This window comes from Mustelus asterias, chromosome 19, assembly GCF_964213995.1.
Source record: "Mustelus asterias chromosome 19, sMusAst1.hap1.1, whole genome shotgun sequence".
Classification (NCBI taxonomy): Eukaryota; Metazoa; Chordata; class Chondrichthyes; order Carcharhiniformes; family Triakidae; genus Mustelus; species Mustelus asterias.
This window is the reverse complement of record NC_135819.1, coordinates 18,636,655-18,654,166: the sequence shown is the minus strand read 5'-3', so window position 1 is coordinate 18,654,166 and position 17,512 is coordinate 18,636,655. Positions and strand designations below refer to the sequence as shown.

The 17,512-nt window shown below is 43.3% G+C and overlaps 1 protein-coding gene across 2 annotated transcripts in view; it reads left to right on the top strand.

Moving 5' to 3' along the window:
• Positions 1-17,512, top strand: part of pbx4 (pre-B-cell leukemia transcription factor 4) — a 360,470-nt gene that overhangs the window by 318,251 nt on the left and 24,707 nt on the right. For both annotated transcript variants that reach the window (XM_078235123.1, XM_078235124.1), the window contains exon 6: positions 13,606-13,765. In XM_078235123.1, the coding sequence (XP_078091249.1) occupies positions 13,606-13,765 (160 nt within the window). The remainder of the gene's footprint in view (positions 1-13,605; positions 13,766-17,512) is intronic.

Here is a 17,512-nt window from a genome sequence, read left to right as displayed (position 1 = left end):
TTTCCGGATTTGCCGATGATACAAAGATAGTTGGAAGGGCAGGTTGTGAGGATATTATGATTCTGCAATGGGATATAGATAGATTGGGTGACTGGGCTATAACCTGGCAAATAGAGTTTAATGTGGGGAAGTGTAAGGTCATGCACTTCAGCAGTAGCAATCAAAAGGCAGATTATTATCTAAATGGAGAGAGACTGCAGGTGAGTGAATGAATCACAAAAAACTAGTAGGCAGGTCCAACAAGTAGTTAAGAAGACAAACAGCATTTTGGCCTTTATTCCAAAGAGGTTGGAGTTTAAAAATAGTGAGGTTTTGTTGCAATTTTACAGGGTGTTGGTGAGGCCTCACCTAGGGATACTGCACACAGTTTTGATCCCCTTACCTTAAAAAGGATATAGTAACATTGGAGGCATTCAAACGGAGATTCACCAGGCTAATTCCTGGGATGAAAGGGTTGTCCTATCAAGAGAGACTAAATTGTCTAGGTTTTTATTTCTTGGAGTTTAGAAGAGCAAGAGGGAATCTTATTCGAATATATAAGGTCCTAAGGAGGCTTGATAGGGGAGATGGTGAGATGTTTTCACTAGTGGGACAGTCTCAAAGATAGCTAAAGGACCAGTCATTTAAAACTGAGGTGCGTGGGAATTTCTTCTCGCAGAAGATAGTGAATCTCTGGAATTCTGGGCCTCAAAGGTTAGTGAAAGTTGCATCATTAGAAGTATTTAAAGTGGAGGTGGATAAATAGTTGATATATCAAGGAATAGGTGGCATGGGGAAATGGCACAGAAAAGGAGTTGAGGCCAGCCATGATCGTATTGAATGGTGCGAAGGCTTAAAGGGCCTGGTGGCTTATTCCTGCTTGTATTTCTTGTGTTATGATTTTTAACAGTAGAATGCATGCTCAAAATATGGAGAAAGCCTGTCAAGTTTTTTAAGTCCCCTGCCCTCTAACGTTTGAACAGTAACAGCCTGCTGTATCTCCGAGTTGGAAAAAAAAATCTGCTTTAAGTTTTAGTAGTGGCACGCTGACATTAGCCTGAGGGCGATCCTTACGGTATTATTACTGCTTGATTGCTTCTATAACCTATCATCCTCCCTGTACAGGGCACAAGTTGAGTTTGATTGACTGCTCTAACTGGTTATTAAGGGAGTAGCTGTCTTTGATGTGGTGCTGTGAATACAAATGTTTTATAAGGGATTAATTACTTGACAGAATTTAAATGTATTGAATGGGCTATTATCAATGAGAATGTTTGTTATGTAGTGAAGTCTCTAATAGATAGTTTGAACTTGATTTTGTCTCAGTATGGCTCCTGAGATTTACCCATAATGGACACTGGGTGACTTGGCGTGAGAGAGAGAGATGGGTGGTGGGTGAGACGTGTAGGCATGAGTTGGTACTGAGTTGGCATAGTGGCTACAAGGGGCCATGGGGATGAGTGGAATCATAGTTTGGGATGAGTGAGCACATGGATTGACATCAAAAGTATGAAGGGCAATGTGGGTTGGGTGGGGGTATGGGTTGGCATGCATTGGCATGGACAGAGCATGGGGACTGGGTGAAGTTTAGCGTGCCTAATTTTCAACCACATAAGTGGGAGCATCCAAGTGAGCCTTTTAGCCAGTCTGCCAGAACCCTGTGGCCACTTCCAGAACTGCTTTTGGGGCCTTGGACTTGATGCTTTCGGACTATCTGACTGTTAGTGGCTATAGTAAAATTCTAATGGTAAGTTACACAGCAAACATTGCTTTTATTCTTAATTGCATGAATAATCGCTTTGAGTGAAGTGACCGAGATGGAGATCTCTCAATGGCCTCTCACAGTATTGAAGTTTTTATTATAATTTAGTATGCTATAGTAATATTGTTGAAATGTAGGGTGTTGTTAAAGGTTGGTCGCTGCTGCTTTAGTATGTTTCACTAACCCTTTAAATGTTGATAGCTTGTCCATATTTTACTTGAAGGAGCATAATTTTAAAATGTGCCAAATAGTATTCTACACTTTGACGTGCTGCTGAAACATGCTTATTTAAGTTCAGTGGGTTTCAATCTATTATCTTGGCCTTTCAACCCTAACAAAACTCACAAAGGCAGGGTTGAAATGGCTGTGTTTAACATATCCACTATAAAATTATAATAACATTATGCTAAGTCACAGAAATACTGCAGTTCTTTTTTACACTTATCCAGACGTTGCCCCTGTATGGTTGGTTTAATTTTTCAGATTGAGTTTCCAAATGAACACTGGCACAAAAACAGGAAGCGTGTGCTCAGTGTTTTCCAAGCCTGGAAATGCAAGTTTTGTAATGGCAGTGAAGGGGACTGTTGATGATTCCCATTCAATAGTGTGCCTGATGTTTGACTATTCATTTGTATCATCAATAACATAGGAATAAGAGTAGGCCATCCCCTTGAACCTGTTCCTCTATTCAATCAAATATCATGACTGAGGTGTGGGTTGGCATGGATGGAGCATGGGGAGTGGGTGAGAGAATGAGAGGTTTAGAGTGCCTAATTTTCAACCACATAAGTGGAACTTATTAAATTAGAAAGAGTGCAGAAAAGATTTACTAGGATTCCACCGGGACTTGATGGTTTGAGTTATAAGGAAAGGCTGGATAGACTGGGACATTTTTCTCTGGAGCGTAGAAGGCTTAGGGATGATCTTATAAAGATCTATAAAATAATGAGGGGCGTAGATCAGCTAGATAGTCAATATCTTTTACCAAAGGTAGGGGAGTCTAAAACTAGAGGGCATAGGTTTAAGGGGAGAGATACAAAAGTGTCTGGAACAAGGGTGGTGAGTGTCTGGAACAAGCTGCCAGAGGTAGTAGCAGAGGCAGGTACAATTTTGTCCTTTAAAAAGCGTTTAGACAGTTACATGGGTAAGATGGGTATCGAGGGATATGGGTCAAACGCGGGCAATTGGGACTAGCTTAGAGATTGAAAAAGGGCAGCATGGACAAGTTGGGCCAAAGGGCCTGTTTCCATGCTGTAAACCTCTGACTCTATGACTGATTTGCACCTCAACTCTGTTTGCCCACCAATGTTCCATATAATTCGAAACAAAAATCTATCGATTACAAGCTTGATCATTTTAATTGATCCTCAGCACCTACTAACATCTGAAGGACAGAGTTTCAGATTTCTGCTACTCTTTGTGATTTCACTCCTGAATGACCCAGGTCTATTTTAAAAATTACACTTTGTTCGAAAGTCTGTCGAATACCTTAATCGTTTTAAATATCTTGATTGCTGCTTAACTTTCTGAACTCATCTGAATAGAATCATAGAAACCCTACAGTGCAGAAGGAGGCCATTCGGCCCATCGAGTCTGTACCGACCACAATCCCACCCAGGCCCTACCCCCACATATTTTACCTGCTAATCCCTCTAACCTACGCATCCCAGGACCCTAAGGGGCAATTTTCTTTTTTTTAACCTGGCCAATCAACCTAACCCGCACATCTTTGGACTGTGGGAGGAAACCGGAGCACCCGGAGGAAATCCACGCAGACACGAGGAGAATGTGCAAACTCCACACAGACAGTGACCCGAGCCGGGAATCGAACCCGGGACCCTGGAGCTGTGAAGCAGCAGTGCTAACCACTGTGCTACCGTGCCACCCATGACATCTGTCCTCACAGTTTAACCTTTTCGAGGCCTGATGTCATTCTGGTGCATCTGAACTGTAACTCCTCTAATGCCAGTATATGAGGTTTGCTGCCCAAAACTGGGCAGCAAAGGAGCAGGGAGAGATGAACCATGATCTGATCGAATGGCGGAGCGGGCTCTAAGGGCTGAATTCGCCTACTTCTGCTCCTAATTTCTATATCCCTATGAGTGTAATACTCCAGACTACCAGGGTTCTGTACAACTGACATATCATTTCCACATTTCTGATGTCAAAGTCCTTAGAGAAAGGCCAACATTTCATTTGCCTTTTTGATGGCTCTTTGTACTTGAACTTTGTGCTTGTATATTTGGACGCACAAATTCCTTCTCCACATTTCCTCGTCACTCACCGTTAAGCGATAGAATATTTTACTTTGTCTTTCTCTAATCTGAAGTAGAGAACCTCACTCATTCTCGCATGAAATTCACCTGCCATACTGTTGCCTACTCATTTGGCCTGCCTATTTCCCTTTGCAACCCCTTGCTCCCTTCCACCCAACTTACTGTGCCCCATGATGTAATATCATGTGCAGACTTGCGTAAGCACTTTCTATTCCTTCATCAGATCCGATGGTGTGGCAGAAAGGTGAGGCCCCGCTATTGATCTCAGCAAAAAGCCACTTGTCACATCTTGATAATCAAAGGACAAAGCCCCTAGTCTCTTGTCTTCTACCTCCCAACCAATAGCCAACCCATGTCAAAAAGTTGCCTTCAATTCCAGTTTAATCTTTGTGAGTAATCTCTCGTGTGGAATTTTATCAATTGAAAGCCCATAAAGACAACATCCCCTGACACTCCCCTGGTTACCATGCTATTAACATCCTCAAAACCTTCAACTAGAGAAACCTGATGATATTTCCACTCCAGAGATGGAGCTAATGACGAAGCAGTTGAAGGATGACATTTCCAGGTATGATATCCTGTTCTCCTCGTTCTGTGTTAAAACTCAAAACTGCAGGGCCAGCTCATAAAGGGGCATTCATAGAAACATAGAAAAAACTACAGCACAAAACAGGCCCTTCAGCCCACAAGTTGTGCCGAACATATCCCTACCTTTTAGGCCTACCTATAACCCTCCATCCTATTAAGTCCCATGTACTCATCCAGGAGTCTCTTAAAAGACCCTGTTGAGTTTGCCTCCACCACCACTGACGGCAGCCGATTCCACTCGCCCTCCACCCTCTGTGAAAAACTCCCCCCTAACATTTCCCCTGTACCTACCCCCCAGCACCTTAAACCTGTGTCCTCTCATAGCAGCCATTTCCACCCTGGGAAAATGCCTCTGAGAGTCCACCCGATCTATGCCTCTCAACATCTTATATACCTCTATTAGGTCTCCTCTCATCCTACGTCTCTCCAAGGAGAAAAGACCGAACTCCCTCAGCCTATCCTCATAAGGCATGCCACTCAATCCAGGCAACATCCTTGTAAATCTCCTCTGCACCCTTTCAATCTTTTCCACATCCTTCCTGTAATGAGGCGACCAGAACTGACCAGTAAACTGTTTTAGAAGCCTAGAGGTATCGACTAGTGTCGCCCGCTGCTCAGTTTGTAGTAGTTTTGCCTCAGAGTCAGAAGGTTTGTGGGTTCTAGACCTGAGCATCAAAGCCCAGGCTGCCACTCCAGTTCAGTACTGAGGGAGTGCTGCACTGTCAGAGACGCCATCTTTCAGATGAGATGTTAATCTTGGGCTCTGGGTTCACTTTCTGGCAGATGTAAAAGATCCTATGGTGCTATTTGAAAGCAGGGCAGGGAACCCGCGCCCAGCAACCTGCTCGATATTTATCCCTCACTCAGCACCACAGAAACATTTGGCCACACGTTGTGGGAGCTTGCTGTGCAGATGAGCTGAGTGCTTCCTACATTATCAATGGCAGTCATTAATAAACTGTGACTGGGCGGCACGGTGGCACAGTGGTTGGCACTGCTGCCTCACAGTGCCGGGGACCCGGGTTCGATTCCTGGCTTGGGTCACTGTTTGTGCGGAGTCTGCACGTTCTCCCCATGTCTGTGTGGGTTTCCTCCGGGTGCTCTGGTTTCCTCCCACAGTCCAAAAGACGTGCTGGTTAGGGTGCATTGACCGTGCTAAATTCTCCCTCAGTGTACCCAAACAGGCGCCGGACTGTGGCTACTAGGGGATTTTCACAGTAACTTCATTGCAGTGTTAATGTAAGTGTTAATGTAATGTGATACTAATAAATAAACTTAAACTGGTCATATTCGATCATCCTTCAGAAAGGTCCATGCTGGCTTCCTTTGATTGACTGATATTTCTCCAAGTGTCGGTTACGTTGTCCTTCGCAATAGATTCCAGTAAAAAATTATGTTCAAGTAATAGACCTGTAGATACCTGATTTCTGCCTCCCTGCCAAATTTAAATAAATGTTATTTGAACTTTCCAACTCCAACTTTCCAAGTCCTGAAATTGAAGGGCTTTGAAAATTATGACTAATGAATAGTCAACTTCCTCATTTAGTTATTTAAAATTCTAATGTGGAGCCCATCAGGTCCAGCGGATCTATCATAAATCTCATTATTTTCGCAATTGCCTTTTTCTAAGTTTATATTAGATCCATGATGTTCCTCTCCTTGACTTATTTTAAGATTCCTTTGTACCTCTGGTATCTTGCCCTGTTTGTCCACTATGAAAACAATATTTATTTATCAGGTCTGCTATTTTCTATTTTACATGATATTATCTCTTCATCTTTTTTCCTCTTATTTGCTTTAAAATTCATTTTCGGTCCTAGGCATCGCTGGCTAGGCCAGCATTTATTGCTCGTCCTTAGTTGCCCTTGAGAAGGTAGTGGGAGCCACCTTCTTGAACCGCTGCAGACCATGTGGCTTAGGTACACCCACAGTGTTGTTAGGGAAGTAATTCCAGGATCTTGACCCAGCGACAGTGAAGGAACGGCTGATATATTTCCAAGTCAGGATGGTGAGTGACTTGGTGGGGAGTTATGAAAATGTTTGCCATTAGCTTTGATATCGTCAGCAAGTTTTTTTCGTTTTCCCTTTTACGTCTGATGTCATTCTCATTGTACCCGCTTTTCTTGGGCTTTCCAAGTTTACTGGATTTCCACTTTTGCTTGAATTTATGTAAACACTTTTTAGGTTGCTTCTACCACCTACATCATTTGTAGTCTAGGGTTGCTTAGTGCAGCTTTTGACAGAGTCAGTTTGGTCATCTTGTACAAAACGAAAATCACTCCTGTATTAAAGTTGGTGGTAAATTTTGGATTCTCCTTATTCTTGTTTCCATTCCACTTATCACACAGCTGAAGATTACACATTGGTCCTGGGAGTCTGTGTTCGAGGTTCCATTATTGTCGAGCATGGGCAGAGTGGCTGGATTGTTAGGAATAGTAAATAGTGAAAACATTCAATTTTGTATTTTACAGGACTTGGTAAGTAATGGAATGACATAGTGGCTAATGGGCCTGGATCTTTCAATAGCCTGGCAGTCGGTGCCAGATGTTGCAGACTCCAAGGAGTATTTTTCAATCTGTTGCATGATTGAATAACAAAATTACATGACTAATATGGTAGGCCCTCTTGGGTTGTCAAGAGACAGGTCTGCTTGGATCCTTATGGTTTGTTCGAAAAGCCTAGCTGTTTTGGCCAGTTAAAAGCAACAAAGCGAGACTTGCATGATACCCAAGAGAGTATGAGGAGGTAAACTAAATCAAAGCCGAAGGTTATCGTGTGAATGAAAAGATGCTGGCATTCTGACAACCACACCAAATCATAAATTTGTACTGGGGGCAAATGTGACCTTTTGTTTGCTTTGAATTAAGTATTTAAAACCAACTTGCAACAGTGTTAGATGAATGGAAGCACCTCTTTATCAGTACTTTGTACAGAAGTCAGCTTTTGTGGACTGGAAAATCAAGAACAAAACCAAACATGGAAAGCCTTCCATTTGCACCGGGGCGGCTACCAGTTAAAATAAGAGCAGCTACTTTGGCCTGTCGATGAGCAGGATACAGGGTCTGAAGCAGATTTGTTCTGTCATTATAGCAGAACTTAGCAGAAATTCACTTTGAATCAGCTTTAACACATCTGCCTCTCAGATCCTCATTTGGGAAGACTGTCTGTCTTGAAATGTAGGGGTGCATCATTTTGATTGTAATAAATTAGCACTGGGGCTCATGAGACAATTTAGTGTTATCATCCTGCTTCAGAACTGACTAGCTGAGTAACTATGCTGCATCTTCTATTTCCTTGACTAGCAGGGAAAGTTTTCTTAACATTAAAGGTCGGGCTACAAGGGTTGTTGCCTTCCGTTATTAACACATACATATTTATTATATCATAATGAAATAATATCAGAGCATTTCTCTTGGCGTGATTGGTAGTGGTTCCTAAAGGGTAGATCTTTATTTAGATTCTCTCTCTTGACAATTTACCGACTGTTCTTTTCAAAATGTCTCCCTTTGAAGAAATATAATTTTAGAAAAATATACGCTGTCTACAAATTGTCTCTCGCGTTGCCTGCAAGCAGTTGGTCATCCCAGGGTTTTATTTACATGGAAGGCCATGATGCTATAGGATCCAGTCTTCTCCTGTGTTCCATTATTCCATGCTAGAGTTGGGAGACTTCAAATCCATCTCTAAAGAGCAGAGTTTTGGCCAGAGCCTACACTACATCATGGCAGTTGATATAGAAAAAACTCAGTTGGAAAGATTGACATAGCAATTGCAACAATGGTTAATGGAAAATTGCGACAAAATTTGCAGACAGGAACTGGGGATTTAAAGTTGAGAGTTTATTTATTAGTGTCACAAGTACGCCACACACTGTAACGCATCCGGGTACACTGAGGGAGAATTTAGCACGGCCAATGCACCTAACCAGCATATCTTTCGGACTGTGGGAGGAAACCGGAGCACCCGGAGGAAACCCACGCAGACACTGGGAGAGCGTGCAGACTCTGCATAAACAGTGACCCAAGCCGGGAATTGAACCTGGGTCCCCGGCGCTGTGAGGCAACAGTGCTAACCACTGTGCCACCGTGTCACCCCATGGTGTAATTTAATGTTGTGTATGTGCAGATCGGTGGAAATGCAATGAGCTGTTTAAAGTACCATTTAGTCTACGGTATATTGGTATTTACTGCACAAGCCCACAGCATAATTTTCTTTCAAACCATTTGTTTAAATAAAATAAAATTTGAATATCATTTTTAGTATTTTCTATTCTAAAAGCTCTCGCTCTATTGAAGAATTTGCTAAGAATGAAAATGTGAATTGTTGGCTCCCAATAAAAAGGGTAATTGAAAGAAAAAAATCTGTAAATCCTTCTCCTGAAGGGCAGATTCCATTCACGAGTCAGTAAAATGAATGTTGACTGCTTAAATTACCAGATCATCTCTGCCCTTTGCAGAGAAAGTCTTGTGAGGAGACACACTTAAGTTTATATTTTCTGGATTAGGATGAAACATAATGCCTGCATGTGAATGAAAGGTCCTTGAGCATAGTACAAAGATTAGTACAACATCTGTCTTTATAAATTTCACCTTCCATGCTGCTGTTGTGCTCTAAAACCACACAAATGAAAGACTCCTGGAAACTGGCAAATCGATTGCGGCTGACAACTGCATTCATTTTATTGAAGCTTTACCACTGAAATATACTCCAGGTATACTCCAGGAATCTTGGAAAAACGTTGTTGGTGATTTCAGAGAGTTTTATCACCTATAAGAGCCCTAAGGTCCTGTTAGAAGGCAGGGAGAAGGTGAGGACCTTGCTACTGGTAATGGTTTAAGTGAGATGAGTGGACAGTGATGATGAATGGATCAATGAGTAAATGGAGCTGTAAGTGATCAGTGGGATCTACTTGTATTTTCTGATGAGTTTATCAATAGGAGAAGTGCAGGTAGCCTTAGCCAGTATTATAAATGGAGCCTAGCAAGACAGGAGGATCAGCCAACGAGTGTGCGGCAGACTTGGTAATGGAGTTAATTGTTGAGAATTGTGTATAATCAGGAACACGATACTGTCATCCACAAGGATTGGACCTAATTAGCACTGCTGCCTCACAATGCCAGGGACCCGAGTTCGATTCCCGGCTTGGGTCGCTGTCTGTGCGGAGTTTGCATGTTCTCCCCGTGTTTGCGTGGGTTTCCTCCGGGTGCTCCGGTTTCCTCCCACATTCTTAAAGACATGCTGGTTAGGTGCATTGACCCAAACAGATGCCGGAGTGTGGCGACTAGGGGAATTTCAGAGTAACTTCATTGCAGCATCAATGTAAGCCGTACTTATGTCTAATAAATAAACTTTTACTGTTTTAGAGGTTGTGCCTGTACAGCAGAGTGCAGGTTGTAGACTGGACTTAGTACAAAAAGTATGGTGCAAGGATTTGATTTGATTTATTATTGTCACATCTATTAACATACAGTGAAAAGTATTGTTTCTTGCGCGTTATACAAACAAAGCATACCATTCATAGAGAAAGAAACGAGAGAGTGCAGAATGTAGTGTTACAGTCATAGACAGGGTGTAGAGAATGATCAACTTAATGCGAGGTAGGTCCATTCAAAAGTCTGAGCAGCAGGGAAGAAGCTGTTCTTGAGTTCTTCATTGGCTGTGAATTGCTTTGGTGTATCCTGTGGTTATAAAAGGCACTTTATAAATGCAAATTCCTTTTTCTGTCTTATTTTTAAGAAGGGCAGGTAAGCAGATGATAATTTGAACTTTGCACCTCTTTAGATGAGGAAAAAACATGAATTTATATAGACTTTCAGAAAAAGGCAACCAGATGATTCTCGAATAGGATTACCATTCAGTCACGCCCCTTGCTCTTTCCCCATACTTCTGCATTTTTTTTTCTTTTGAATTCGAGATCCAATTTTCTTTAGAAGGTTGCTGCTTCTACTAAAAGTTAAAGTTTATTTAGTAGTCGTAAGTAAGGCTTACATTAACACTGCAATGAAGTCACTGTGAAATTCCCCTAGTCGCAACAGTCCGCCGCCGTCTGTTTCGGTCAATGCACCCCACCAGCACGCCTTTCAGATGTGCTTTCTACCCAGTCAGTCTGTGCATTTCCTATCATAACAATCCACTGAGTACACAAAATTCTCTCTGTCGCTTTTTTACTTTAAATCTGTGGCTTGTGATTACTGACCCTCCAGCCAGTGAAAGTTGGTTTCTCCCCAGCTACACTTATCAAAACACAATATAACTTTGAATGCCTCTGATAAAAATATCCCTTAAAGTTCTCTGTTTTAAGGGCAATGATCTCCGTTTCTCTAATATTTCCACGTAGTTGAAGTTCCTCATGCCCAGCACCTATCTGGTCAACCACCTCTGCATTTTGCCGAGTACTTTACATCCTTTCTAAGGTGTGGTGTCCAGCATATAACACAATACTCCAACCCGAGGGATCAGAGTTTTAAAGATTTAGCATAACTTGGCATTTATGCTCTATCCTGTTATGCCAGATTCTTTTTTTTTTAACAGCTTTATCAACTTGTCCTGCCTCTTTTCAAGACTTTATGCGACCAAAGTCTCTTTTCGTGCACCCACTTCATCATTGTACCATTTGGGTTATATTGCCTCTCATTGTTTTACCTCTTAAAATGTTGCTGCTGTGCATTAAATTTCATCTGTCATGCCCATTTCACCAGTTAATACCAGCTGAAGACTGTTACCCTCCTCCTCAGTGTTAACTACATTACCGAGCCTTGTGCCATCTGCAGACTTCGAAATTTTACCCCCTAAATCCAACTCCTGGTCATAATATCTAATTGGCATTGATAAAAGTTGCCTTTGATGTCCTCAAGCTATCTTAAAGCACTTTTACAACTATGAATTACTTTTCTGAAGTGTGGTCCCTGCTGCCATGTAAGGAAATACAGTAGCCAATTTGCACACGAGAATGCTTCGCAAGCAGAAACGAGGTAAATCAGTAGATATTTGCTTTTGTGATATTAGTTGAGCAATAAATATTGGCATGGTGACCAAGAAAATGGCCTGAATTTTCATCATAGTTGGATGGGTTAGGGTTAGGGTTTAATGTCTCATTGCACCTATGACAGTGCAGTACTCCCACTAAATTACGTCAGCTTTGATTTTATACTCAAATTTCTGGATTTGAACCCATAATCTGTTGATTCAGAAGGTGCAAGTTTTGTTTCTATTATTTGAATCTAATACCAAGTTGAGCCTCAATAGATGCTATATAAATTAGACAATGGGGACCCATGAGAAACTTGATGGATGTCTCCTCTCTACTTGCAAGACAAGTATACATTTATTGCCCATCAAGCAGGTCTTGCAGTGTTGATTATTTCTCTGCGCTGCACCTTGCCCTTGTTCCCTCCACAGCTACTTCAGATCCCATCTAAACTAAATTTGACTCATTCATTTTCTTTGTGCTCAAATCTCAACATCCTTTTATTTGAGTCTTTGCTTACTTCCAAAAATGGATTCAGAACTTCAATTCAGCCACTCTGCTCTTTATGTCTGATCTCCTTCTGTCCATGCAGGGCATAGTTAGGAATTAAGTTGCGTAAATTCAATCCTTGCTGCACAGAACAGCTTTGTAGGACCTCAAAAACCATAAAAAATCTGTACCTTTTGTCCCCATTGTGGAGAGTTTCATTCATTACAAGATCTGGGGCTTGGACTGTACAAAATGAAAGGTGTGTTTAGGCTCTGCTGCAGTGCTGCTCATAAAAGCTAAAGACCCAGAAGGTTAAGTGAAGCAGCCATTCATATAACCAGGATTATTAATTAGTTATCAGTAATTCTGTATCAGACCCAACTGAAAGAATAGACTTAATTTCCATTGTGTACTATATCGGCAGGTAGCACTGTGATTAATAAGAGGAAAGTCCTCAGTTACATTGCCTCGAGTGTTTGGTTTTCAAGCTAAGTCACAAAATAAGACCATAAGACAAAGGAGCAGAATTAGGCCACTCGGCCCATCGAGTCTGCTCCGCCATTCAATCATGGCTGATATTTTTCTCATCCCCATTCTCCTGCCTTTTTCCCATAACCCCTGATCCCTTTATCAATCAAGAACCTATCTATCTCTGTCTTAAAGACACTCAATGACCTAAATGAAAAGCTATAAATAAGTTTTGAAACTTAGAGTTTAGTCATGGCAGGAGAGTTTGAAGCTGTGGTTTGCTCTTCTTGCTCCATGTGGAGTTTGCACATTCTCCTCGTGTCTGCGTGCGTTTCCTCCGGGTGCTCCGGTTTCCTCCCACAGGCCAAAGATGTGCGGGTTAGGTTGATTGCCCATGCTAAAATTGCCCTTAGTGTCCTGGGATGCGTAGGTTAGAGGGATTAGTGGGTAAATATGTAGGGATATGGGGGTAGGGCCTGGGTGGGATTGTGGTCGGTGCAGACTCGATGGGCTGAATGGCCTCTTTCTGTACTGTAGGGTTTCTATGATTCTATAGTCATGAAGTGCCAAGAATTGAACAGGAAAGGTCTGCTTGTGCTCCCCAGTTTGTCAGGTTAGCTCATTTCATTTAGGCCCAGCAGTGAGACAGTCCAATTGATTTCAGAACCCCAATTGAGAAGGGAAAAGATTATTCCTCCTCCTGTTCACTCTCCCCCGATCCTTGCGGAAAAACGGATGTTGGGTGATGACACTCCATAAAAAAATAAGTAGCCCGGCAGTATTTGCATCTTGTCTTTCAGTGAAGATTAGCCACTTTGACAAAACATTGGAGTGGAACTGATAGCAGGGAGCCATTTTGGAGTCTGAGGTTGCCCTGCCAGAAGTGGGAGCTTCTGAATTCAGAAAAATCATTTGTACAGTAACTTTCCATTTGATATACATTTAATGGCAGATCCTTTAATAAGCATTGGAACAGTAACAGACATTGCAAGGAGTTCTGTACGACCTCTAATCTCTGCCTTTAATTTTATTAATTGAATGTTTTTCATTAATTTACCTTGTCTTTCCAACAACAGGTATCGAATTGGTTTGGTAACAAGCGAATCAGGTATAAGAAAAACATCGGCAAATTCCAGGAGGAGGCTAATCTTTATGCAGCCAAAACTGCGGCAGACGCCACAACTGTGGTAGCCCACCAAGGGAGTCAGGCAAACTCCCCTTCCACTCCCAATTCAGGTAAGCCACCCAGACAAACACGCATGTATACACACAGAGAGGCAGAGTGCTGTTTGTGGAATCAGCTGTTGAGATACTCCACCATTCAGTTACGTAAGAAAACACTATTTGTTCTGAGAATGTTATTCAAACTGAGTGTCAGATTTCAAATGATCTTATTTGTTGCTGAAGGACAATTATACTGGGGAGTAATCATTGTAAACAGTGTATGATTCTATATAAGTTCATTTTTTTGAGGCGCATTATTCATTATCAAAATTAAGTTATGTACTTTATTTGCTTGTTAAATCTGGAAGATTGGGTGGCTTTTCTAACATGTTGTATACCTTGTAACATGTCGCAATGTTGATATAACCAGAATTGCAGACTGATCTTGTTCGTCTGTCCAGTGGCGCACCATTTATAATTGGGAGCACTGTTCCTCGGGATTTCTGCTGAAGTGCTCCTTAACATCGCTGATATTTGCCCCATGTTAAAGCTCTTTATAATCCAGAGATGCTACCTTATCTCCCAAAGTATATTTTCCAATCAAAGCATGCAAGAAGAACTCATTGAGTGGTACTGTGAAGATGTCTAGGCTCATGCTACATATACCTCATGAGTAAATTATACTTGCTTAATCCACAGCTCCTGATTTGGGAGATGTACTATATTTATCCCACACAACACAGTAGCAGCCACAGAAATAAAGTTGTCACAAACTTTTGTGACCATTGGTCAAGTAATAGTGCTATCAACTTAATTTCTGGTTATGAGATGAGTGTATTACCTACTGCCTAATGACTGCATCTGATATAATGCACCGACAAGCCTGGGACAGCATAAAGATTGAGACACCACAGTGTTCATGTAAAGTCAAGCACCTTCCTCTAAGAGTATATTTTTTTGTTTTAAATTCTGATTTATCTGTTAAAACTCAAAGTTAGAGGTTGTTTTATTGCTTGTTTGCTTTGCTACTGACGTAATGACTGGTAGAAGGGAGGTGGTTGGGTGGGCAAGTGGATGCGAGTTGATTTCCTGTCATGTTATCAGTGCTGAGAACTGCCAAGGAACTTATGCAGTCATCTCTTAATCATCTGACTGATTTGGCTTTGGAAGGAAAATGAAGCACAAAACATAGTTCTGTAGTCCGTGAAATCAGTGCTGTGAGCTAACAAGTAAATAATATGGTCATTGTTTGAGATGTCAGGGAGGGGGCCCCCATCCGACTCCACAAACCCACAGAGTTTAGCACATTGTTGAATTGGGTACATGTTTACCCAGCAATGCACTATTTTGAAGCTTTTATGACAAAATTCATATAATGTCTCAACTACATGACAGAGGAGGCAGGACTTTTTTAATTCCCTCAAGATGGCCTTTGTTGCATATTCTCTTTTGAACATATTCCACAGATATCATCTCCCTGGAGGCATGGCAGAGAAAAATTACAACATACTGCATGACATCTGGGCATTGCTTCATGCACTGTCATATCAATGTTGTTAGCCAGCAAAAAAAACTATGCAGCTGTGCAGCCTTTTGCCACTGGTCCTATTGGGGTTTCCTTTCTTTCTTGTCTCCAGTGCTTTTATAAACATAGGAAATAGATGCTGGAGGAGGCCATTCGGCCCTTCAGGCCTTGCTCTGCCATTCAGTATGATCATAGCTGATCATCCAACTCAGTAGTCTGATTCTCTCTCCCCCCCCCCCCCCCTTAGATCCAGGGGGTTATAAAGGATGGGGTGGGGGGCGGGTGTTGGTTTGCAGAGGTCGGTGGGCTGGTGTTTGACACAAGGTCCTGTGGATGCTGGAGAAACTAGGGTAGGAGATGGGTTTGAGGTACAGTCATCCCTGTGGGGGGGAATCAGAGACAGATTAGTCATAGCTGTGGCGTGCAATAAACACTTAATAGTGTATCTAAACTATACAAATAACTTAACCCTAACTAGTATTGACCTTCACCCGTGCCATCTTGGTGACTCTATAACTTCCTCATCTTACTACGCCGAGGTGATCCCCCAGGATGTATATTGGAGGTGCCCAGCCGTGATCCATGCCCCATGGCCTGCGATGCCTTTGGTAGGAGTTCCCTGGGGGGGCCGTATTGCATATGACGTTGATGTAGCCATACCACCCTGTTCATCCCGCTGCCCCAGTGTGAGAAAGGGGGAATTGGAAGGTCTGGGGACGTCTGGTGCCTCCTGGCTGGAAGACCCCTGCACGGGCTCCAGCTTTCCTCCTTGCTCAGGATACCCATAGGCCCCGGGAATACTCCATGGGGCGGTGGAGCAGCTGAACTGAGATCCAGAAGCCACGGCATGACCTGACTCTGTCACTCCTGGAGGCCCAGATGCGTCTGCCCCATGGTATTCGATTCCTCAGCGCTGGACCTCTGAATCTGTGCCAAGCTTTGGAGCCCCTCCACTATAGCATTCTGCAACTGGGCCAAGCTTGGCTGAGTCCCTCAGCATTAGTCCTGTGAGACTGGGTTAAGTGGTCAAGGCCCACAGCCAGGGCCTGCTGTGTCTCCAGAATGCCTCCGACACCCGTGGCCATGGTCCAATGTGCCTCCAGGATAGCCTGCACCTATGGGAACAAATTCCTGACCCAGACTTTCCACTGCGGTGTTGGCCTGGGTGCCACGCTGTGCCGGCACCACCTTCTGCGACAGCAGTCTGATGGATTCCTCCAAGCAGCCTTGCAGTCACAGCATGGTTGCTGACAGGCCCTCCACTATTACCCAGGTCTGCTGATGCATCTCCAGCACCTCTGGGGCAACTGATCCCAGAGGCCTGGCACCTGGCCTGGGGCCAGCTGAATCCTTGCCTCCAGCAGACTTCCACGTGCCCGAGCCCTTGGACATTCCCCCCTCCACCCTGTGTGCATCAGCGGCTGTGCTGTGTGCATCAGTAAGTGACCCAGAAGCCTCACCACTAACATATCCCACCATGGTGATAGTATCTGTATTGGTGGATTGTGCGTTGGATGCGTGCTGAATCATTGTGCTATCCTCAGAGGATTCCTCAGGGCTTCCCTCCGAGGTGTCATCCGAACTGTCTTATCAGGAGGAGTGGGGGGGCGGTGACCCGAAAAGGGCCGGGGGCATCTGGTTCATTTGCTGTAACAAAGGACACAAGTTAGTGGAAGGGAGGGAGAAGTGTCTGTTCAGCATGCCACTTCTACTAAGTCCTTGGGACTAGGGTTCAGCTAATGCTCACTCACATACCAGACGCCAACCTGGCTGTCCATCGCAATTCTCTTCTCTGCCTTGTCCACCAGCCCCTTGACACACTGCTCAAAATCAGTGAGCAGGTGAAGCTCGGGCACACCATCACCAGTCTTCTCTCTCCTCCGCCTATTACGTACACTCTTCTCCTGTGGAGCCATAAAGGGGGATTTAAACATGGTGTATGGAAAGGCAAATGGGTGTAGGATGTGTCGGGGGTGGGGGCGCTCAGATGGGCTGTATCAGGGTTATTCCTTGCCACTCAGGTTGTCACTGGGGTTGCTGTGGGGGTTGGAGGCTTGTGCTGGGAGGGTTGGGCGGTGGAAGGCCACGGGGTGGTTTCACATTGCAGACAACACATAGTCATAGAGGTTTACAGCATGGAAACAGGCCCTTCGCCCCAACTTGTCCATGCCGCTCTTTTTTTTGAAACCCCTAAGCTAACCCCAATTGCCCGCATTTGGCCCATATCCCTCTATACCCATTGTACCCATGTAACTATTTAAATGCTTTTTAAAAGATAAAATTGTACCCGCTGT